General features: G+C 39.0%; 1 protein-coding gene across 1 annotated transcript in view; it reads right to left on the bottom strand.

Moving 5' to 3' along the window:
* The window catches only part of BMPR2 (bone morphogenetic protein receptor type 2), a 97,967-nt gene that overhangs the window by 18,479 nt on the left and 55,090 nt on the right, over positions 1-24,398 (bottom strand). Inside the window, exons 4-5 of the mRNA XM_062498345.1 lie at positions 919-1,029; positions 318-409 (exon numbers count right to left, since the gene is read on the bottom strand). Of these exons, the coding sequence (XP_062354329.1) occupies positions 318-409; positions 919-1,029 (203 nt within the window). The remainder of the gene's footprint in view (positions 1-317; positions 410-918; positions 1,030-24,398) is intronic.

Below are 24,398 nucleotides of genomic sequence, written 5' to 3'. Positions count from 1 at the left end.
TATTAAAAGCAAGCAGTGTCGAGCAAAAAAGATGGATCTTTTGATGCAATGCTGAAATACAGCACATTCTCATTTCCCCCACTACTTCCCAGTGCTTGTTCTCAAGGTAAAACACGTTCTAGCTAATACCAACAATATTACTTACAAAATGTACCTGCAGTAACCTCTTTTTAATTTCAATTTCTTCTTGAAACTGCAATTTGGAAGAAAACATTGCAGGAGCACTGATACATTAATTTCTGTAACTATGCCTGGGATATGACCATAAGCATTATATTGAATAAAAACAAAGATTCATAACTGAGCTGAATATTTACCTCTAACAACTTCAGATTATCCAGATCCAACGAGGGCTCTGATGCTGCTGCCTCCATCATGTTCATACTGTGCAAACCTTGTTTACGGTCCCCTGGGGAAGAGGGTGAGGAAGAAATCAGCCAGTTTCCTTTCTGGATATGCTCCAAGTGAAAAAAATGCAACTTACCTGGACCAGGCAGAATTATATATTGTAGGCAAGGATGTAACAAGTACAAAGGAGTCCTGTAAAATCTTCTCAAAGGCAGCAAAATGAGCAGTGAAGGTGCTGATAAGCTACAGATAGCTGCTACACAACTATTTTGATAATTCAAAGTCACTGGCAACAACTATAAAGCATGTTCACCACCTCACTGAAGCTGTGCTGAGCAGAGGATTTGTGGAAAAAGATGGGTCCCAAAATGCCAGCTTAGAGAAGTCATAACTCTCTCCAAACTGTTATGAAAGGGATATCACCATAAAATGTCAGAGAGGAGAAAGGGGAGCAGATTATGGACAAGCCTATAATAGGGACTGGGGAGAACAGAATACCTTAGTATAACTGAGCAACAGCCAAACGAACAATTTCAAAAAACAAAGCCAAAAAAGATTGTCAATCCCTACCTGCAAGCATCCTGTACCCAAAGAACAGAGCAGCTATCAGAACAGCCAGTACAGACACAGATGCCAGGGCAATAACAATGGTCTCATCTCGATGAAAAGAATGAGAAGAATCTGAAAGCAAACAAGATGAGGACTCTTAAACTGTAAATTTGAAAGAATCAACACTATAAAACATGTAATTGTTTATTACAACAACGAGAAGAAGAATGCACTCTGGATTGTCAAACATCCTACTGAACTCCTTTTCCTCTCAAAATCAGGGATGGCAAAGGAGCAGACCAGCTCAAAAGCAGCTGGGCTCACATTCATCAGCAGCTTTTCCCAGTCCTCCCTTGCTCTGCAGCGAGAGGTACTGACAGCAGATTCTTCCTTCTATCTGGCAAAGCTCAGCACAGCCATACAAGGCCAAGTTGATGCAGCCCTCATCTGTTATCTGTGCCTTAATCCAGTTTCCTGGTATGAATCAGGTTTGTCACCTTTCCAAGGTTCTTTTGTTGTTGTTTTTCCCAGGACAAAAACCTCACGAGTTTGCAAATTGGGCTGCAAATATGATGAAAATTGAATGTTTCACACTCAAATACTTAAAACATACGTAAGCCCACTTAAGCAAATACTTCAAAATACTTTGAGGTTTTGATTTGTTTTGTGTCAGTGCTCAGATAATTTTTGGCATAATTCTTACTTCTTAATACATAAAAAGACAGAAATACCTCTACAGACTGAATCAGGAAACCTGAAACAAAAATATAACACTCAACAAAATTAAATACAACTAGTTTTATTGAGTCTGTCGTAAAATAGCTTTTAACTTTTTTTCAAAATCAGTATCTTGCTTTTTCAGGTTTTCTTGGTTGGGTTTTTTACTTTCCCAGAGAGGAAAAAAGATTTCATGAAAACATTTGTTAGTGCCTTGAAATGCTTCTCCATGTCAGACTCCAATCTTTCTTCTTGCAGGCATATAAAAATCCAGCCACTTTAATACAAAAAATTATTAGTGCAGATACTCTTCTGATGTCAGAATCACTGGAATGTGGCACTACAAGACCTCATTTACTTTGGCTTCAAAACCAAGTTTGGGAACTATGTTTAAACATGTCTTATATACTGCAAAAAATACTCCTTAAAAGACTGTAATGAGACCTAACTACACTAAAACCACAAAATATAAAATGCACACAAGACTTAAACATTGCATAAACTTTTAGGTGAGACAGAAATACAATTTATCCCAGTCTATACTAGCTGAAAAAACTGACAAATTCACTTTTCTTGAATTGCATTTAAAGGAAATTCAACATGACTCACTACTTCAAAATCCCAGTATGGACAGACACATGAGAACCAGATAAGAAGGAAAATCAAATTTAAAACAACTGTCATTTTACATAACCATAATGGTAAGGGCAAATAATGAAAAGCTGCTGAAACAGAATGCCAGAGAGAATTTCAGCTGTGACAGAAGTATGTGAAAAATCACCTACCAAAACCGACACGCAGCTCATATCTGATACTCCCTTTAAATAAAAGAAAGCTTGTGATAATCACAATATCATCAAATTTATTTTTTTTCCGTCAACAGAAATACCATCACTACTGGTTTTGGTAAAATAACTTTTACTATGAAAACAAGTTACTGCCATAGAACACTAATGTGGAACATGAACTGTGACTTTCATAGTGAGGAGATTAAAAGACACACCTTACAATTGTCACCTAAATTATGAATTCAAAACATAGACATACATATATATTGAAACCCACAACATCCTAAAGGAAACTGTTACATCACACAAAGCTGTATGAAATATGTCAAGTGTAAGCAGAGCAACTACTTACAAGAGTAACTGCTGGCAGGGAAATGGTAGTTTTGACTTTCATAGTTTTATGAATGGAATTTCCATTTCATCGGGTTATAATGTGCAGGTTTTGCATCAGTTCAAGACAGGGCCTAGCATGTCCTAAGGAGCAGCAGGTTTTGAGAGACTGACCCTTTGGTGATAATCCCAGCTGCATTTTCCTTGACTGCACAACTAGAGTGCAGCCATTTGCTGCCATCCCATCACCAAATAAAGAACAATAATTTATTTCCACCATGGCTGGCCAAATGAGATCTGATGCCCACGTTTGATTGCTCTTCCTTAGTTTTCTGTGTAAGCAAAGGCTTAACAAGATGCCTCCACCAGGAGGGCCCTCCTCTACCCTGGAATGGGATTTAGCTGCTCTGGGCTGCCTTGGAACACTCCCCTTAGAAGCCTTTGAAGGGTGACATTCTGCAGGCTGTAGAGATACCAGAAAATTTCAAGATAACACTTTGCACCCATCAGCAGCTGAAAAACACACAGAGAAAAGGATCATTTCTCTCTCCTTCCCTGATGGACCTTCCCCTCTGGGGGCTTTTTCTGTTTAGTGGGTAGCTGTGCAGCCACCTCACAGACCTCCCTGGCCTTCAAGAGGAAAGAATGTTTTCATTTTTTTTAAAGCAAAGTTGTTCCGTAAGAATTTTAGATTGGCTTTTCCTGAACTAATTTTCAATTCTTATAAATATTTAAAAATAACATTGTCAATGTTTCAACAGGCAAGTAAGTCCTACAGTGAAAGTTACTACTGTCAGAGTGATGAGCAATATTTATAAATTCAAAAATAAATACAAATTTCTTAGCAAGGGTAAGTGAACATCTCAACAGAGAGCTAACATGCAGCTCAAAACAGCATGAGTGAGTAAAATGCTGTGTGTGACAGCCAGTCATTTCCCAGCAAGAACAACTTTACTATCTTTTGCTTGTAAACCTACACTAAAAGGAAAGCACACAAATCCCTCAATGACAAAAGGTTCAGACAGCTCAAATCCCTCCCTCCCCCCTCAAAAGTGTCATTTCTATCAACCCTCTATCTGCTTTATAAAACAATAACTTTGGATGTTGTCAGATAATCGCTCTTTCTTAAACAGAACAAAAAGGGTATGTCACGCATTAATCCAATTTTAAAACCTTGCAAAACTTAACAAAACTCTTATTAACTCACTAATTTTATGAATCCTTCTCTGGATATATTTAGTCTTTACACCATACCCACCTTTAAATGCCTAGCTAAGAACCATATAGGACCTCTCAAGGCATGTGCAGAGGTTCACATTTGCTCTTTTATCTACTTCTAAGTAATTAATACAAGTTTTTTAATATACATATGCACAAGAGTCAAATTTCTCTTGGTATTATTTGGAAGTGTGTTTTAACTAACTCACCAAAAGACACATCAGTGTAGGTCAATGAAAGTAATCACTAACCTTTAAGCAAGATACTTCTAAATTAAGGATGCAAAATGCACATGTACACAAGTTTCTTTTCGTGCTTTCTTCCATGAACTTACGGTCTGGGCAAAAAAAAAAACCCATGACTCATCATGATCAGGAGATTCACTATGAAAGCTATGATTTGATACTACATTTTTCTGAACTAAAACTTGGTTGGTCTTCAGCTGTTGAAAGCCCCTCCCTCAAATCAGTGGACTCTGCTTTTCAAGCTAATTTGTGAGGACCAGATGTGCTCTACAGCTTCAGTATTTTTCATCATGTCATTATACAAACTGACTTTAAACATGTGTAACAACCACTCAACAATCTCATTTGAATTTTTGGAATAATTACCAATATTTGTGTACTTAGTGACAAATACCAACTGATTTCAAAACAGTTTTCAAATCTCAGACTGGGAGTGCTGGTATCTCAGTGTTATTCCCAAATCAGAGCAGAATTAGCTGCAGACTCTAGAAAATCCAATGATTAAAGAGTAGTTTGCTGAGCTAAATTCTACCTGCAGTGGTACACAGAAGACGTTGTCAGAGCTTCCTCCAATTTATGTTACTGTAGCTGAAAGGAAGGCTAGTGAAGCTGCTTGTTCCACTGCTATTTTTAAGCGAGGCTTTTATTTCCAACTTCAACTTAGGCTCCCTGATCTACAACAAAACGTGCCACAACAAAAAATTAAAACCAACGGAAACTACTGTAAGGCCCAAACAACCTTAAAATTCAATTTCTTTTTCTTCCCACTTGAATGGGAAGGTGAGCACTGCTCACAGGTCTACAAGCAACAGTGCAAAGATGCAGGCACACACTTGTGTCTTGAAATGTTCTGCCACTAATTCTGATAGCAGTCAGTAGTTTACTCAAGTCTACCAATCCCAGCACACAGAGATATCACAGCAAACAGTGTAAATATATATATATATATATAAAATTAAGAAAAAGAAACAAAGAATAACTTATTAAAACAGAAGGACAACCTCCTTCTGGCTGGGGAGCAGCTAGTAACCAAAAAGCCACCTTTCCCAGAAGTGTCCTGACCTCATCATCAATAAAGAGCTTGTTTTCAGGTTCCAAAATCCCGAGTACAACAGCTCCTGTGTATGGAGAAGGTACACACAAATAATGGGGAATGTATTTCAGAGGAACCTGAAGAGGAATGCTTGCAGTATTCAGTCAGAAGTGAGTCATCTGGCTGAACCCAGCCCTGCACTTGGGACACTCCCTGCAGGCACTTCTACCACATGAAGCATTTCTCCTCCTTTTCTCAGGTTACTGCCACAACAGTTTCCAAGCACTTAGACAATATCTTTAATGAATTAAGGTTTTTGGATTAAGCTTCCATACTGCTGCACACGGAAGTTTTCCAACTGCTGCCTTCCTAACCTTCCCCAGGAATGACACAGAATGAAGAATACTGCAAAGTAACTTTTCCATTACAAACATAAGCTTGTGATATTAATTAAGACAAAAGTATTCCAATCTGCACCTATGCTTGAAAAAACTTTTTATTTCTCTCTAATTGAACTTTCAAAAATTAAAGCCTCTTCTGTAGGCTTCCTGTTTCTATACTTCAAAGTTAGCATGTATCCTATGACCAAATAATGTTGTGACAAATCAGAGAAAACTGAGACAAAGCCAGATAATAACAGCCAATGGCAAATGAGTTTGTAAACATACAGAACTCCTTCCTGGAAGCCAGAAAGGGATGCACCATTCTTCTATCTTCCTTCCCCTTCAGCAAATACTGTGAGACCTGCAGACAGGAGGCTGCTCTGGATCAAGCACCAGCTAACCCACTACTGCCAACGTCCCAGCATCAGTTCCAGCACCCACAGCTGTGCTCTTGGAAGTCAAATATTCCAGCCTGGATGATGAACTGTGAAGAACCCACGCGGAGTTCTTTTATTTCCTACTTCACCATTCAACACATTGTTTCCCCAAGAGTAAAACTGAAATGAGAGAGTATGAAGCAAATGGAATGGGAAATGAGGAGAAGGAAGGACAGACTCCTCCCCATGGCAGCTGAAAGCTGTCCAGAACTTCTCTCTGTCCCTACACCAAAGGTACTACACCAGGTGCAATGGCCAGACAGCTCCCTGGGACACCAGAGAGGTGACTATTATGACAAGACATCTTGAGACAGCCGTGAGAAAAGGCATGAACTGTTAACCAAGTTGAAAAACTAGGAATCCCAAGGGGGAAAATTTGATTGGGTAATTAAAGGCTGTATCCCAACACAAACACACAAAAGGACACGGCCTTGAAATAGTCCAAGCAATGGCATTGTTTCCTTCCAACACTTGAATATGAAACCTTCGGCTTCGGAACGTGGTTTCAATGCCATATATTTACATGGTGGTGTTCATATAATAAAAGACATTTGCACAAAAAATTTCCACCAGATCTCTATATTCCTATTAAAGCTTTTCATTCCATTTTCAGAAATCTGCCTGCTCTTCATGTAAATGACTCACAGCTGTGTATCTGCCACACAGTAGTAAATAATTCTAGAAAATGTATGTGTGCATTTAAGTTTAGAGAAGCATTGTATAAAAACATTTTAGACAAACATACAATTATTCTATATGATCCAAATCAGTTTTAAAAGTAATTACCTATGTTCCCACAGAGTTTCTAGCTATGTATCAAAAGCCAAGGGATCTTGAAACTGATCGGTACCAAAACATTAACATTTATTTAATTTGCCGTATCACACATAAGTAGCAACATTAGTCTTGAACAAATAAGGAAAACTCCATCCTTCAACCTTCACAGCACAACAGTAACATCTGATTCTTCAAAACAACTACAGCTGTATGGACTCTGATCAAAGTCAGTGAAATTACACAGGGATTCAAAAGATCTGCCCATACAGATCACTTTAAAAAGAAGCAGAGCCTTCATGCCATCCTACAACTATTTCTTTGATGTGATAGACTCAATATGTTCATAGCCAATCTGGTGCAGAAGTTGCTTTTCCATTAAGGAATCTCAATGATGCCGAGGATGAGATCAGAAGGAAGAGGGAAAGCTCCTGGTTCTGTCCCCAGTGCAGCGTGAGATGAAGGCTGCAGTGTGGGGGCAACGTGGCCTTCAGCTGCAGATAACTGCAAATATGCTCTGCAGATCAGAAACAGGCCTTTCAAGTGTATTTAATTCAACTTGATTTTAAAGTCACATTTCCTTTCTCAGTAACCCTGCACAATTTTCACGAGAGTGATAAGATCTTGGTCCTTTGAAAAAAATATACAATTAGCAATCTTTTCCAAGGACCCACAGATCTCAATAATAATCTGTTTATCTGTTTTGTCTACACAAAGCTTGTATCAAACATGTCCTCGGAATTCTCCACAACTAGTAAAATATGCATCCCTTACTGTGTTCCAGCAGCATATTCCAACCTAACCAAAACATCTCATAAGGTCTTTTTTCCTCTCCTCCTTTCTGGACAGCAATCAACATTTCTTTCTGACCAAGTGACCACTATGTCTTTCCTGATCCACTGTCCTGCAGCAAGAGAGTACACCCTTCATCACATTAGAGCAAATGACAAGAAAGTCTCTGATATAAACACTATGCCAGAACAACTCCAAACTATTTTATGTAGATCCTAAATTCATTCAGAGAAGTGAACAAAACATGTAATGAAAAAAATAAGTAGAGAATTATAACAAAAAAAAATAAATCTGTTAGTAATCTTTTAGATACCAGGGACATAGGTCCAATTACCATAATAATGAAAACAAGAATCCTATCTACACCAATTTAATTAAAAGCATTTAAATCTATATTTTTAGTTAAGTTGAAGCAACAAGACTGGAAGACCTTTAAATTATGGTCTACAGACATTTACAATGAACTCCAGCAGGAGCAGTTCCCAATTTTCTACTAAATCTATGTATAGCTGACAATGATGAAAGAAAAAAAATAGCATTTCCTAACAACTTCTGCTAGGGACCCTAAGCTTCTATAGATGCGTGTTTTAAAATAACTATTACCCTAATTCTGTTTTATGAACCCATGTATAAGAGGTAAAGTTGCATCTTGCTGCAAGCATTTGATAAATTATTAGTAAAATTAAGATCCCTGTCCAAATTTTGTAGTAGGACTACAAAATGTTATCAACATGACCATCTTCAATGCTTCTACCAAACTTTAGGTAAGAAACCACTCTTTCACATCAAATTTTTGGAGGCAATTGAAGGCACAATGAAGTTAGCAAGATAACTCCTATGGAAGAGGACTGAGCACGGTGCACACGCAGATGGAAAACACAATGGGACTGTATTTTTTGTGGGAGATGGTGCAACATTCTTTAACAGAATAATCCTGCCAATCCATAACCCTAAGGCAGTTTTCTTTCATAACTGAAAATGCATGTTTTCCCTGGACTTAACAGCAAGTCTCTGGTTTCTAGTCTATTGGCTTAGATGAAACAGATAATTTGCACTTGCTTCCAATCATTCCAGTGTTTGAAGAAAAGATTTAAACAGCCACAATATGTTTCCACTTTGCACTCAGCATCATCATATTTGACTGCTTTTAACTTTTTATATAAAATTCTATATACTTATTGCCATAAGGTGCCCTTTATGACACATCTTTTCATATTTTTCTCCGCATCAGGAGAGCTAAAATTTTAAGGCACTTTTCACATAATTGCATCATTATGTGGAACCTGGACTGTCAGAAAGCACCAGCCTCTCTTGAGACTTGAAGTAACATCAAAACCTGGCACTCATGCATCACAGATCCCATCTGCCTCCTCAGTGAATGCCTCCAAACATCATACAGCTTGGGCTGTTAAATTTATTTTCTCCAGAGGAATCCTGCTATAGCTAGAAGTCAGTCATCTGGGATGGCAGAGTTTCAGTGGGCAGACCTCTCTTCAAAAATCTGCTGCTGGAAAATGCAATTTGGATTTGAGCTTTGTCTCCAAAAGGAATACTCCCTTGCTGCTCCTGCAGCCAGGCAGTCCCAGAGATAGAATCCCTTCAACAGAACTCCCCTCCTCTGTCCTTCTCTGGTGTACTGGCTGCCACCAAGCACCCAGTCTGGAGCCAGGCGGGGGTGTTCAGATTGGTCTTTTTTGTTCATTTTGAATGCTGAAGGTTGCAGTGACACGTGAAACTCAAAAATGAAGCATGAGTGGAAGTGTCTTTGGCAGGAGAGTGGGTTATGAAATCCCTAACTGCTCCTTCTTTGATGACTAGATACAGAGAGGTGAATTAGCAGCTTGTCACATGTGTACAGAAGAAATTAATGAGTTCAGAGAAACCCAACAAAACTTCTCTTTCTGCCTTTTCTTCTGGGAGTTCAGGCACCTTCAGCACAAATTTTACCACTGCTGAATAAAACCTTATAATCATGATGTACTTAAAATAAATAGCAATCCTAACACAAAACTAAATTTAAATTATTCTTTCTGAAGTTCCCTATTTACCAATAAATATTTGATTACTAGGGAGATAAAAAAGTATTTTGCTTCTGCAGGCAAACTGGTTTTGAGTACACCTAAACCTTACCTTCAAGTTAATGGAAAACTAATTTGAGCACTTAACATACTGGGGACATCTTCCATATTGAAATAAAAGTCAGAAAAATGTTTTCTAAAAAACATTTACATAATCCCCTTACATTCATCTTGGACCAAGAGAACATCCTGCTTACCAAACCAAATGGTAACACCAGCTTTAATGCAATGGCACACTTCCAGCCTCTGTAATGCACTGATCAAAAACTACATGTGCTGCGATGGAAAAAAAAAAAAAAAAAAGAGTGCTTCAGAAAACCTCTTTAAAGATATTTGAAGTTATTTTAATTCCAACAGACTCAATAGCTATATATTCCATGTCTGTAATGTTCCCAGGCGCTAAAAATAGAGCCCAAAAATTACATCAAAACACTGCAACGCCTGTTTTTATACGGGTGAGCTAAGAACCAACCCCTCAGACCCTTCAGCAAAGGCAGCTCTGCTCCCATGTGCTGCATTCTTCACGTTTTCAGGAGCGCTGAAGCCCAGGAACGCTGGCTAGCAGTCAGAGATGCTGCCCCTGCTCCTACAGAAACCCTCGGCAGCCATTCCCTCGGTGGGAAGGAGCCAAGCCCCAGCAGTGTGGGATGTCTGGGCCTGTCCCAGCAGGTTCCTGAAGGAGTGCCAGTGCCTCTGCTCCCAGCACAGCACACAGATGTGGTGCTGCTCCCGCGTGGGCAGGAACGCAGAGCACTCGTGTCCTGTCAGGAGAGATGCACACCTCTCACTGACTTTCAGGAACCTTGTCAACCTTAGCAACAGGCAATGAAGAATGAACTGATTTAAAAGACATGACCATCGTACTGGGTGTTTATGCCAAAGCATTTCCCTAAGCATGCAATGAATCTGAATTACAGCGCAATGAATCTGAATTACAGCGCAATTTTAGACAGCCAACCTGGTTCAAGTAGAAGCCCAAGATCAAGACAAACAGGGTAAGAATGAGTTCTGACAAAACCTTTCATCACACGTTTGGTTTATGTCCTAGTTTTTCAGATGTAATACCCTAAATCAGCTTAATATTGTAATCCTCAAGTGTAATCCTCAAGTGTAGCAAGTATTTTAGTACCAAAACTTAACTTTTCCTACTCTGCTTAATTCAAGAACATTTCTATACTTCCAGTACAACTCTGTAGAGTGTACATTCTCGTACATAACAGCTTCTGTGATTTTAAATTTGAAGGCTTACACTACAGAGTTGCGAGTAAAACCTGTCTGATATTTTAGAAGCATTCCCAGTTAGGAAAAGAGTGTGTTTGTCTGGCTATTTTTAATTCAGACAATGCCTGTAGTATTCCAAAAGGTACACATCTGCCCTAGCTCTTGCCATCATGGCTTAGAAGGAGAGACTAACGTGAATGTACGTCCCCTTTTCCCATTAATCCTACCTATTCCCTTATTATCCCCAATCATCTCCTCTATGTGGCCAAAAAATTTCTAACTTTAGCAAATGCTTTTTCTAGGACTTAAAAAATATTTTAGAAGCCTCCTGTAATTTTAAGATGAAAATAACCATTACATTTCTCTGTGCTCTAACATCATTACTGGTTGATCTTACCAGATATTTCCCAGATGAAATGGCTTTTTGGAGGAACTGAGCAATGAAGCAGAAAGCTGGGACCAGAGAGAATTCCACTCCTGCTCCTCACCTGGTCCCACACAGCCCAGCCCATCACTGAGGACACTGCCCACCCCGTGACCGTGCCAGCGAGCGGACAAGGGTGGCACAGCAGCCCAACCTCTGCTGGTTCCTGCTGAAAGCCACCTCTCCTTCCCAGCTCTGAGGCCTCAGCTGGGGCCATTTCCCTCTACTGTCCTTGCTTAAATGGAGTTTCAGATGGTTTCCAAGCAGGAAGAGCCTCTCTCTCAAAGATACATCACAGATATGAGATGCAGCTATTTAGGGACATCCTCAAGCAGAAGGAAATAAAGGACAAAAAAGGCTGTGGGAACCTGACAAGGCCCATGAGAAGGAGAAGCAGTGGCAGAGCCAGCACGTGGCAGGGCAGGAGATGACACAGTGAGAGGAAAAAGGCTTCAACCTCTCGAGGACCCCAGCAAAATCACAGGTTTCCTGTGACACACAGCTTCTGTTTCCAAGGCACCAGCCGGAGCGACCCGCTTCAAACAGAAAACTGCATCTTGTATGAGGGCACACAAGTGCTTGTGAGATATGTGTAAATGCATTTTCTTTTCCTAAAGGAAAGAAAAAAATTCCAGAACCTGAAATGTAAAACAAAGAGCAACTCAGACTGTGTTTCAGGCTCTGACACACAACAGCCTGACCTTAGGCAAGTTACTTTGCTTCTTAGAGCTTTATGTTAGTTAGTTATATAATGGGAAAAACAGTACCCCCCCCTAACTTCAAAGGTTATTCTGATTACTTTAAAATAGCATGAAGATGAAAAAGGCAATAATGATAAATAGCAATCCTTAGTTTGCACTTATGCAAAATCCCTCTAGAGATCTAAGTGCTTGATTTCAGATGAAATACAGACATCGTTTGATGTTCAGCTCTTGCAGCACCAGTGCCAGCTCGGGCATCCCTTGCCTCCTACTCCCAGGTGCTGCTCCAGCCCAGCAGTGCCCGACAGCTGCACTGCACAGCCTTGGCTCTGCTGAGCTGGGAGCGTGCTAAGGATCCAACGGGGGACCACGGCAGGGGAGGAAGGACCCTATCTAAGGCAACATCCCTGCCAAGAGAAATACACGGCAATCGAGTACAAAGGCTGGCATCAAAGCTATCAATTCATGTTACAGCTGACTTCACTTGTATAACATGTTCTGTCTGCCCTACGGTAACAAACTTGCTTCAAACCAGGAATAAATATTTCAACACAAATCTGAATAGGTCATGAGGAGACGTTTCATAATCCTGTGGAAATTACTTGCAAAGGATGATGGAATCTGCGGGATTGCTAGATGAATTTCACAGACTGACTGAAACTTACATATTGAATGATATGGCTTCTGTAACTCTTCTACTTTGAATGTACTTTCCATGTAATAAAATCTTTCTTAAATCAATCCCCAAACTGGTCACAGCCCTGAGTATTGGTTTCAGCTGTTTTAATTATGCTGTACAATTGAACTGTAAGTCTGAAACTGGTACCTTCACAAGATACTTACTTACACAGATACTGTAGAAATTAGAATGGAAAAATGAGCCCTTAAAAAAACGAATATAAAGAAGTCTTCTGTCAATCTAATTTACTCCAATCCTGACTGTACCATGAAATCCTATTAAATGAAAGGCAAAAACCTCAAGTCCCATTAAGCAAGTAGAAATCTTCTTTTGCAAAACAAAATCCCAAAATTAAACTTCAGACAATCTCCTTTCTGACAGGTATTCCCACTTTTACACATCACAAAATACATGCAGTCACAGGCAAGGTTTTCAAATAGTTCTTCTGGTTCCCAACTGGTCACCATCAAAGCATTTCTACACTTCACTGAAGACACTTTTAACACATCCTTGTTTGGTCACTCAAAATTTGAGAGATCCTCAATCACTAGTCTAGATTTAGGAACATGCAAGTCCATAAGCTTCCAAGTGTAAATGCATAACCAGGACAAAAATGAGGATTGATGATTGCCTATCACCTTCATGCTTTCAGTCTTAACTATGGTTTCATAGTTTTGGGGTTTTTTTCCTTGTTTTCCTTGCTTATTGCTTGTAACAACTCACAGGTAATCACACCAGTTATGCTTCTAAGCAGATATTACTGTACTACTGTTTTAGACAAGAGTTGTGGTTCCCAATTTATCCTTTAAAAAAGGAAGCACAAGTGTTCCGTGTTACACAACACACTTTCTAGTTTTATTTCTAAACTGTCATTTCCTGAAAAGTCTCAACACCTGGAAAGGTCTGTCAGGAGCCCAGTACACTGCAAAACTATATGAAGCTGTCAAGCACTTGACCACATTTCTACCAAACAATCAAAACATAGCTCCATTACAGATGGAAGCTGATGGCATTTGCAAGACAACATTTGCTCCTCAGAAAAACGTGCACCCACCTGGTAACTGTTTCACTCCACAATCACCTAGAAGGAATGGAAAAGCCTGCCTTCCAACCTCATTTCAAGGGCTCTATCATAGCACAGGCCAGCATTGTGCCAACAGCACTTTTGGGAATAAGACATAACCCATTACCATGATTACAAAGACATTAAGGCAGTGGAAGAAATTCATGTCATGCTTCTGGCATCAGATGTGCTAGGCTACCCATCAGATTCAGCTTAAGCACTATGAATGCCTAAAAAGCAGTAATTTCAATTCTTATACAGGTAGAAAAATCTAGAAAAAGCTCTAAATTTACCTGTTTATGTCCACCTACCAACTCACTCAAACTCACATGTAAGTGTGCAGGCATAAAATGAACATGTCCTTTATGAACATTTAGGTGACACATGATCTCAGCTAATCAAATACTTAGTGTTGTGTCCCCATATACAACAGGAAACTTCTGTTCCACAGCAATCACAGCACAGTGACCACACAGTCAGGGTCCTCTTAAATGTGCTCACCTCCACTCCCTGCTCTGAGTATTCTACTACAGATTATAATATCGCACACCAGCTCAGTGTAGGATCAAGCTCAGCAGAGTTGGGAGAACGTGTTCAGACTGACATCTTTAGTACCTTACTTCACTCGACCTATTCTAGAATATCCAGCGAAATCAAGGATTCACAATTTATGAGTTTCCCCCCCCATTATCAATATTTAATTATCATTGTCTTCATCACAGGTATCTAACACTCCAAGACTATTATAAAAAATTTTACCCCCACAAAAAAAGCTTGATGTTTTCAGTTTTAACTGAAATAATAAAAAACAAAACCACACTGAACAAAATGAAATAAATGCCCCCTCCCCCCCAAAAAAACCCCAAACCAACTAACCTTCCTAAAAATAACACTTAACTGTAGAAAAAAAAAGGAAAAGTAATGTTAGCACACCTGAGCTGCACACTGAAATCTCAAATTAGTTTCAAACCTTTTCGTTGATGCACTCCCTCCCACTGCTCTTACTCAGTAGCTATTCTCCTAGCAGCAGACACAAGTCTCCTGTTTAACCCTCCGCAGCAGGGCAGGGACAGCCTACACCTCCCTAGGCTCTGTCTCGCCGTGCCAGCCCGGGCAGTGCTGGCAGGGCCTGGGCACAGCACCCCCAGAGGGGCTGGCACAGCACTCAGGGATGTGTGATGCTCTGGGCTGCAGTCTGCACTGATTTCACCCCCACGCAGCTCTGCTTTGCTCCAGAGGGGTTACCAATGGAACAGTCACAGCTGCGACTGTCCCACGCACAACAGCGCGCTCTGCTCGCCCAAACCCGGCCTCACCTGCACCATCCTTCTGCTGACAGAGCTGACAACGGCACACGAACTCAACTCAAAAAAACCCCCTCTAATAACCAATTAAAATATTCTCTAAATGCTCGTCTGTCACTGGTTTCTCTGGCTTTTAATTTGCAGTACATTTTCACCACTCTGCTCTCGCACAGCACTGCGGAACAGCAGTGTCTGGATCTGCATCCAAAGGAAGAACGCTGCTCAGTGCAATTCACTGTGGCTCAGCATCATCCATTTTGCCTCAGTCACTGCAATTATATCCTTGGAGAACAGAAATAGGGAAAAACAGAACCGCAGTTTGAATATAACCAATTTGTATATTTGCTGCAGTTTGAATGTCTACCCTGTCAGGAGTTCACGTTGGTGTGAATGTGGGTATTTTCTCCATGCTTGGGGGTTATTTTGTCTGTTTCTTCTATTGGGGATCAGGGGGTGGATTTGGGTTTTGCTTCTTTTTGAAGTTTTTATGTGTGGATTGTTTTGGTTTTAGTTTTTTAGAAGAGTAAAACCCCCCAGGTCAAAGGAATACATACATAAAAACTGTGCTTCTGTTTTATAACACTAGTACTAATTTACTGGGGTTTTAAGTTCTACTTCTGCATGCATCACTACTTTTAGAGCAGGTTAATGTTGTAATAGGACAAAAAGAACTACAACCAAGCAAAAAGTGTTGCAGTGGCTCCATATAGTTGGTTCAGCTGTCTAGAGCACTTATCAGCAGTGCACTCCTTCAGACAGACACATCCAGCTTGTGAACAAATTGTTAGACAGGGCTCCGAACCACAACTCAAAGACAGAGAGAAATAGGAGAAAAATAATTATTTTTATTTGGCATAGGGGGAAAAAAACCCCATCACTTTCTCTGCTACAGCTCCAACACTTGTATTTCCTGCTCTAGCATTAAGAAAATGAGAAGTGTTTTCACACAAGATGTAAGGATACCTTACACCCTTTCTCAAACTATATACAGTTTTAAGTCAATATGAATGTCTGAAACAAGGAACTTTTTGCTAGTCTCAGAAAATACTTACAGGCCTGCAAGCAGATTCTAAATGAGCCTCATGCCACCAGTCCAAGGGAAGGCAAAAATCCAGGCCAAAGACAAAAGCTGTATAATATCATTCACAGGTATTCCAGAAACTTTTAGGAAACAATAATGCCAATAAACATATATGCAGTATTTTGTAGGCTCAACCTTTCAAATAAATGCTTTTAAGTGAACCTTTCAAATAAACCGTGGTGATTAAACATTTGAGTCCACTTCACTGGAATCTTCAAAGGAATTTAAAAGAACTGGATCACAAACTCCTGTCTCACTGCAGCTTGATATTAATGTCTTAGAAAAAACTCCTTCCTCAGATCTCTCAGAAAATTACAAATCTATCTTTCTACTTCAAAATAAGAGAAAAAAGCTGAAGCACAATTAAAAAAAATGAAAAAGCTAAGGTAATAGAAAATCTTCACACTTCCCTCTTTCAGTACATTCCTTGCCCTTAAAGATTGAATTCCTAACTTCTCCCCCCCTAGACATAACCATACAGCAAATGTTCTTCCATTAATTGCTTCTGCATGGAAGTATACTGCACAAACAAACTGGAATAGGGTAAAACTCAGAAAGGTTTTATATTTTAAGGCTAATTAATATGTTGATTTATTTCAAATTAAGAAATGCATTACAGAATAAAACCTCTTAGTATCCCAAAAATAAAACACTGATAAACAAACAAGGACTTCTGAGAAAGAAATGTATGAACTGTCTAGATCAATCTGATGTTTGGTTTTTCAAAAGATCAATACCTATTCTGATATTGAAAGCAGGGAAGCTAAAAATCAACAACAAAAATCCACAGACCTCTTAACAGCTGTCATGAAAAATCTGATCTCCTACCACAAAATTCAGTCCTAATGAGAATTGCAACATGGGAAAAAATGTCTCTGTCACACACAAAAATAGACACAATACTTGGTGTCCCAACTCTAATGCTTATGTATTAGTGTCCATAGCAACACCTCACCATTCATTTTATTTATGAAACACAAACCAGCAAAAATAATAAGAGTGAATGGTATACATCAACAATAGCTAATTCAATATATAAGGAACATTCCCAAGCCTACCACAGAAAGAAAGCAAAACTGCAGCATGGCTAAGAAGAGTAACGCCAGAAAATACCAAGATAAAATAAAAAGACACGAAGAAATACTCAGCATGGGTATAAAAAAATAGTTATGGATTGAGGAACTCTACAACTTCACTTAGGTCTCCTTAAAACTTTTTCAGGAACTCACACCACACTCTAGTCCAACCTATTAGCCACAGAAAGCTTTCTTCATTATACAACCAACACAAATGTAAACAGACTTATTGTGTCAACGTGAATTCTTGTTTAAATACAATTACGTTCACAGGAAACTTCACCATGATTTTAGTGAATATACTGCCATCATCTTCCATTTGGACAGCAACAATAGGAATTATTCCATCTTGGAAATGACAGCTTTGAAAAAAACCTGCAATTGGTGTATAATCAGGGATAACATGACCAGGAGTATCCTGATGTGATGCTTCCCAGGTTATGCTGGCTCCCCTGGATGCTCTATGAACTCTGTTCTTCAAGCACGTGTGTTCTGTTAGCCAAAAAGCCAAAAGATCACCTCAGGCAACTTCAAAACAACCCTGACATTTCAGTTCTTCAGCAATAATGGAGATATCTATAGCCAGGATGACATATGTCAGGAGCTAGATGCCCAGTTATGAAACTTCACATTCAGAATTCCAGAGTTAGTCACAAGGTCACAATCCAAACACTCGAGGCACTTAGCTTAATTTGCCATTCGCTCTTTTAATAAGAAGGACGTGAGCCTTTCCTTGTAAGGAAAACTAATTAAAAACACTGATCCCAAATATCCCTCCACATGCAAAGATTTTGTCTGATACGATGAAAGGATGAAGGGAAAGAGACAATCCACAGCTTCTATCAAGTATGGCTCCTAACCCTTTCTATACTCCCAACACAAGATGGTCCACCAGCACAGGTGTGAAAGAAATCAAATCCCACAAAGAAGAGTCACTTTGAGCACAGTCAGTCTCAAGTTCAGGCTTTGGCTGCAGCACCTGCAAGCCAGATCTAATCCAGCACAGTGCTGCCTGCAGCCTCCTGGCACCCAACCTACATAATCCCAGCTCTTTTGTCTAAAACTAATTCAAGTGTCCTTAGAAACAACATCACACTGTCAAAAAACAAATGCTTTATTTACCTAGAGCTCCTAGGATTGTGCCAGATTGAGAGGTCGTTAGAATTTTTCCTCCAGATAGCAGCCTCTCTGAAGATACACTGAATGCTACTTCATAAGGAAAGAAGCCAGAAATCAATGTTAAGTAATGTATTGAATTTTTCTGGACCACATTATTTTTCAGATAAAGCAAAAAATTATCAAAACGAGCTCAATAAGGAAACACAACTAATGACCAACTTTGAAGGGCCAAGTGTCTGTCTGGACTTTCAGTCTCCTCTGAGGCACTGTGCTGAGCTGTAGCTGCAACTCAGGTAAGAGTGCAAAGCAGCTGGGCTAACAGGCTATTCTAAGAGCAAGTCAAATGCCAAGAACCTAAAGCTCTCTTGACAAATTTTATCCATCTAAAAGCCATGACACAGAATCAGGTTTTTGTCAGCAAACTAGAACAAAGGACAGAAACAAGTGAGGCTTCCTCAAAATGTCTAATTAAGGAGCAAGAAAAAGACATGAAAGGTTTTCCATGATCTAAACACTGTTCTACACAGATGAGCCTAATAGCACTGAACAGCAAATAACCCAGTATTTGTAAGTGATCTTCTGTTTTGCACTTAACAGCTCCAGTCCCAAGTCTGCATCTTGTTATGCCAGTAGTCTGAGGACAAAGACCATGACCATGCTGGGCATAGGGTATGAATTTATTAGTAGCAGCTGGCAACACCTAGCAGTGCTTTTATAACCAAACTTCACAGAGCTCTTGCACCTTTTAATCTTAACTCCATTCATTGCAAAATTGTTCGAGAAAACTACAGCAGAGCCATGCTAAAAATCCTGTTGCAAGGAACAGCGTTCTCAGCAAGCCCAGCAGCTCCAGGCTGCCCAGGGAGATACAACTGAAGTATTTTGAAGCCAATGCCTTGTGTCAGGAGCTGGAGCCACCGAGCAGCCTGTGCACAGCCATTTCTGCCATCCCAGCTCACTGCAAGGAGCCTTTAGCATGACAAGACAGGGAAAGCAGGAGATCAACACAGCCAACGTGAAAATAAACATTTGAAAAAGCACAGGGACACAGACAAGCAGAACATCCACAAAACATAAACAGTGTTTCCATTTTGCTTGGCAATGACTTCAATGTACACCATCTTGGCTAATTCAGTCAGTATATTTTGTTGAGCAGAGTTACCTAAACAAAGTCCACAAATCTTTAAAGGAAAAATGCCTCCACAGAGGTATAGTCTTAACTCCCACTGAAATGTTAAAATTTACAGCACCCAGCCTTAAAATATTTGTGGAATAGTTATTGAAGCCTATCACCATCAGGTGCTCTGATACATCAATCTGCCTTCTAGAGAGCTACTATTTCTCAAATTATTATTTGTATTCAGTAGCAATGTAGGGTTTGTTTAGAATAATGATGATATATTGCCTACGTGTACTACACTGCATATTGCAGCATGTGAATAAAGACATAAGAAGTATAGCACCCCTGTCTATTCTCCATTATGTCTTGAGATGAGGCAAAACAATTCCTTATCTGCTACCTTTTTTTATTTACAGTCCAGCTTCCCACTAATTCATTCTGAAAGAGTATCATTCTTGGGAGCCTTATCAACTTTTACCTTGTGTCTATGAGGCATTCACAATAAAGCCCCAGTGCACACTGTCACAAAAGATATCAGCTAATGATGCCATTGAATGTATTATACAACATGTAATAACAACAACATTAAAGTCTGACAGTACTCGGCATTCCCAGTAAATGGAAACAGTATCTTTATTATATTTGTATTACCCAAAGATATTTGCAGATCTTTAAACTCTTAGAAGTGCATAAAACATAAGCAAGTAACTTCCAGCTGAGATGCAAATCAGTGCCTCAGGAACTGCACATGATACGACTGTGAATTTGTGAATTGCTTATTTACAGATATTGGTTAACTTAAAGTGCACGTTTTCACTATTACTGAAGGTGGCAAAACCAATGATTACATGACCCGAAAAAAAAAATCGTGTTTCCTTTCTTAATTTTAGATCTTAAAGTAAATAAAACAGTCACTGTGGAGCACTAGAAACACGCAGGCTACTTCAAGGATGACAAAGATGCAGATCAGACAATTGCATCAAGCAAATAAGCTAAAAGTTGAGCCCACAGGTACTTGAGGAATTGAAATCTCTAAGGATCCGTGAAAAATGTTCAGCCCTCTGAAACAAAGTGCAAATATAGCTCTAGCACTTCACAAACACACTATATTGCAGCTTCAAGATACAGAAAAAAATCCCACCTTGCACCCAAAAATAGCCTTTTTTAGATTCCAGCGTAATTTTAAGAGAACTTGTGAAGATCCTCGCCCTCAGCCCTCCAGGTCATAATGCACTACTAATTCCTGCAGCTACCTTTCCTAGTAAGTGTGCTCCAACAGGAGTCTGACAAAGGAAAAAAGAATGTACTTGTAAAAGGGGGAAAAAAAAAGAAGGTTTGGGTTTTGGGTTATTGGTGTTTTTTGTAAAAATAATATTTGGAATGTTTCTGCTTTTTCAAACAAACACGTTTGCTCTTTTAACATGGTTTTCACCATTTTGTGGGTTTGGTGCATAGCAGAAGTTTAAAAACATTTCCACAACATTTCAATGTCAGTGCAAGTAAAACACTTCATCTTCCTGATTAAATGCTTGTGTAAGAGAAAAGAATTACACATAAAGTTTTCCACCCAAGGAGGTTTTGCCTTCACAGCTAACATTTCACATGCAAGACTCCAATTTCACATCAAAGCTTTACTTTTAAATTCAGTAAAGATTCCAATTTAATCTCAGGAGACTATGATGTCTTAGAAGTTAAAACAGTAAGTGCTGCTACCAACAATCTTTAAGAGATTCTGCTTTTGATAGATGCAGTTTTAATGGGAAACTGAAGTTACTCAACAAGCATTACCAGTTATCCTGAGAGACTTACAAAACATTCCACTGGTTCTACAGAAGTTAAGGCTTTTACTTGAATTTCTAAATGGCAATTGCTTTAGTACTGTGCTTCCTGCAATAACTTTCACTTCTACTCTTCCTCCCCAACACTACTCCACAACACCATCACTTTTCCCTCAGTTGCAACAGCACAAGCCATAGCCTTAATTAGCACACGTTTCCAAAATCTTATCAGTAAGCATTTGTAGCAATGTGTACCCAGTGTCACAGCCCCCTCCGCAGCTAATTAATTTCCTGTAACCAAATAAACAGCAAAAAACGCCCCACTAAGCACTAAATTTCAGACAGAAAGGCAAACTGAAGGTTCAGGAAAATACACATTTGTCAACAGCTGGCTAAAAATCCAAATATTTCATAATGAAGCCAGTATATTAAAGAATTGTTTAAAAAAAGCCCTACATTTTGTTTTACCCCTATATCAGCTGCTCCACAGATGTTCTCTTTTGGGAGACTCATGCTAAGAAATCTCCATGCACATTCACTTCTATCTCCTTCACCAGTTCAGCAACTTCATTTTCCACAGTGCCCTAAATCAACTTCTTCAGAGGCACAGTATCATCCTCTCGCATCAAATGCTTAGATGTCTCAAAGTAAACCTCTTTTTTTAGGAGATATTAAGGCCCTTAATTACTGCCTTAATATTTCCTCCCATCTTATAACATAGTGAAGGTACATTAACAACATAGGATGCCTCAACTCTTCACTGAAGGAAGAGGTGCCTGACTTTCAACCATTTCAAGAGCACAAGTTTTACTTTTCAAGGGTACAAGTTTTAATCCTCATGTAGATCACTCCCACCTTCATCTTTTAAAACCTGAGATCTGCTATCTTGCAAAGATTTGTTATTTCCTCTTTACATCTAAATTACCTGATAACCAAGAGAATAATGCACATGAAGGAAAAAGCTTATTTACAGAGTGGTTTTTTTTAGATTTAGAAACTTAGCTGAACAGGTGCTGCAACCTAGCTGAAGTAAATGCATTTCAATTAAAAATTAATATTGGATGCTGTTCTCCAGAAAAAGCAGCTCAAGACAACTGAGAGTGAGCAGGGTTACAACTTTCCAAAATTAGTCTGACATGGTCTAATTCAGCTTCAGTGAGAGCTAGCTTGGGCCACGTGCCCACAGCTACGTGAGTCTAACTGCTGCCTCTCAAAAACAATACTTAAATGAAAACTATCTCCTTATTACCATAATTAACCCCTCCCAGCCACATACATTTGTAACTACTTTTTTTTTTTTTAAACTATAGGTTTTTTTGTCAAAATTTCCACACAATCCCATGAGCACTTCAAGACCCACTTTTACATACCTGTTTTATACAGGTAGCAAGAAGGCTGGCAAAGAGAGGCAAGAATGTCACACTGGAAAGATAAGCCTGTTACCAGTGTTTCAGAGTGAAGAACAACTACCTTGACTGTATGAGGTGGTCTCTTACTACCCACAACTCAGTGCTCTTATTCAAGAGAGGTTTCCTAAACACTCTAAAAACTGTAGCCACCATTTGCTGTTATGAGATGAAAACCCTACACAATTTTCAACTGCACGTACTAGTAACTGCTCAACTGTTGCTGCCAGAGATTTTTTTCCACGTATCACACAAATGCATCATGTGTCATAGAAAAACACATTCTTAACACTCAGTTGCTGCTACATTAATATATTTGCAGCCCCAGGAAGCAGCCTTGAGGGGAAAAAAATAATTAAAAATTGCTTTCATCTTGATGTTATTTTAATGTGAATGTTTCATTACAGCAATATATCTATGACCAACAAGGGAGATCATTTAAGTCCTTAGCTACTTAATTTCTATTTAACGGGCTATTATGAATGATTGAGGAACTAATGATTTTGTCTTCAAAACAGTCTCAGAATTTAAGAAGCATTCTCCAGTCATAATAGGCAGATATTTAGCAAGTCAAACTAAATATCTGACAAAGCCAATGGAGTAAACACATCTCCAAACTCTGACCCAGGAAGCCAAAGTTGGCCCTTTTTAGATAGGGTTATGGGGTATATGAGTATGCTGGTTGAAGTTAAGATGGTCATTTTTTTGTGAAAACTTAACATGGAAGAACAGCGAATCTATCTGCGAATGATTTATCACAGAAGAATAAGGTGTATCTTTCCCAAGAAGTGTAAGTTAAAGATAGAGGAGGATTGGTTGTTTCTGAACTTCTGCATTTGAGTAGCTCCCAACTTCACAGGCAAATCTTGAAATCAGAAATAAACACCATTCTCCAACCACTACTTCTCCTGGCATCAGGAAACAGCTATCTTAATCTCTGCCTTTTTAATACCTCCAGACTGTGGGTTCTAGACTATCACCCATCCTACAGCATTTGCAAAATTCTACCTGGAGGGATTAGCAACAGCTACTCAAATCTGCCTGGATTATCTTTAAGATAGAAGAGATGAATATTATGACTACTCAGATGTATGATCATTTTAAATTACCAGCTGCACATTAAGAAGCAGTAAGGATTAAATTTCAGGCTTCAAGAACCTGTTTGTCCTCAATCTTATTTTTCATTTTTATAATAATTTTGTTACAAGACAGGTTTGATTACATGTATTTATACCCTGCTCAAACATGAAGGAAAAATAAAAAAGTAAGCTGTTCTGTTCTACACAGATACAGTTGCAAGATAAATGCTTTGACATCCGAAAAACAACATTAACATGATCTTAAACATTACACTTATTTTTTCTAATTGCTATGTTACGACAATGATCATTTTACAGATCTAACATGTATTAAGATCTTAATTTTGTCTTCTTGAATCATTTATAATCTAGCTGTATCTTTCAACACGCCACTGTTAAGTATCCTAGAAAAACTGCAACCAAAAGATTGTATAAAGTAATTGTTTTATTCCTCCATTACTTTTCTGGATGGATTTAGTTCAAAGTCCTAACAGTATTCTGCTGTTTCCACAGATCCTTCATATAGCTTCAAGGAAACATCTTTAAAAGAAAAACTACAATTTTCCTTAGAAATTAAGCTTTAAATGGATTAGGGTCATCAGCAAGGTCTTCAGGCTCCATTAGTTATTAATCTACAGCTGAATTTCTATTTGTC

Source organism: Cinclus cinclus, chromosome 9 (assembly GCF_963662255.1).
Source record: "Cinclus cinclus chromosome 9, bCinCin1.1, whole genome shotgun sequence".
Taxonomy (NCBI): Eukaryota; Metazoa; Chordata; class Aves; order Passeriformes; family Cinclidae; genus Cinclus; species Cinclus cinclus.
Note: the sequence above shows the minus strand (reverse complement) of the source record. Positions and strands in the feature narration are given on the sequence as shown.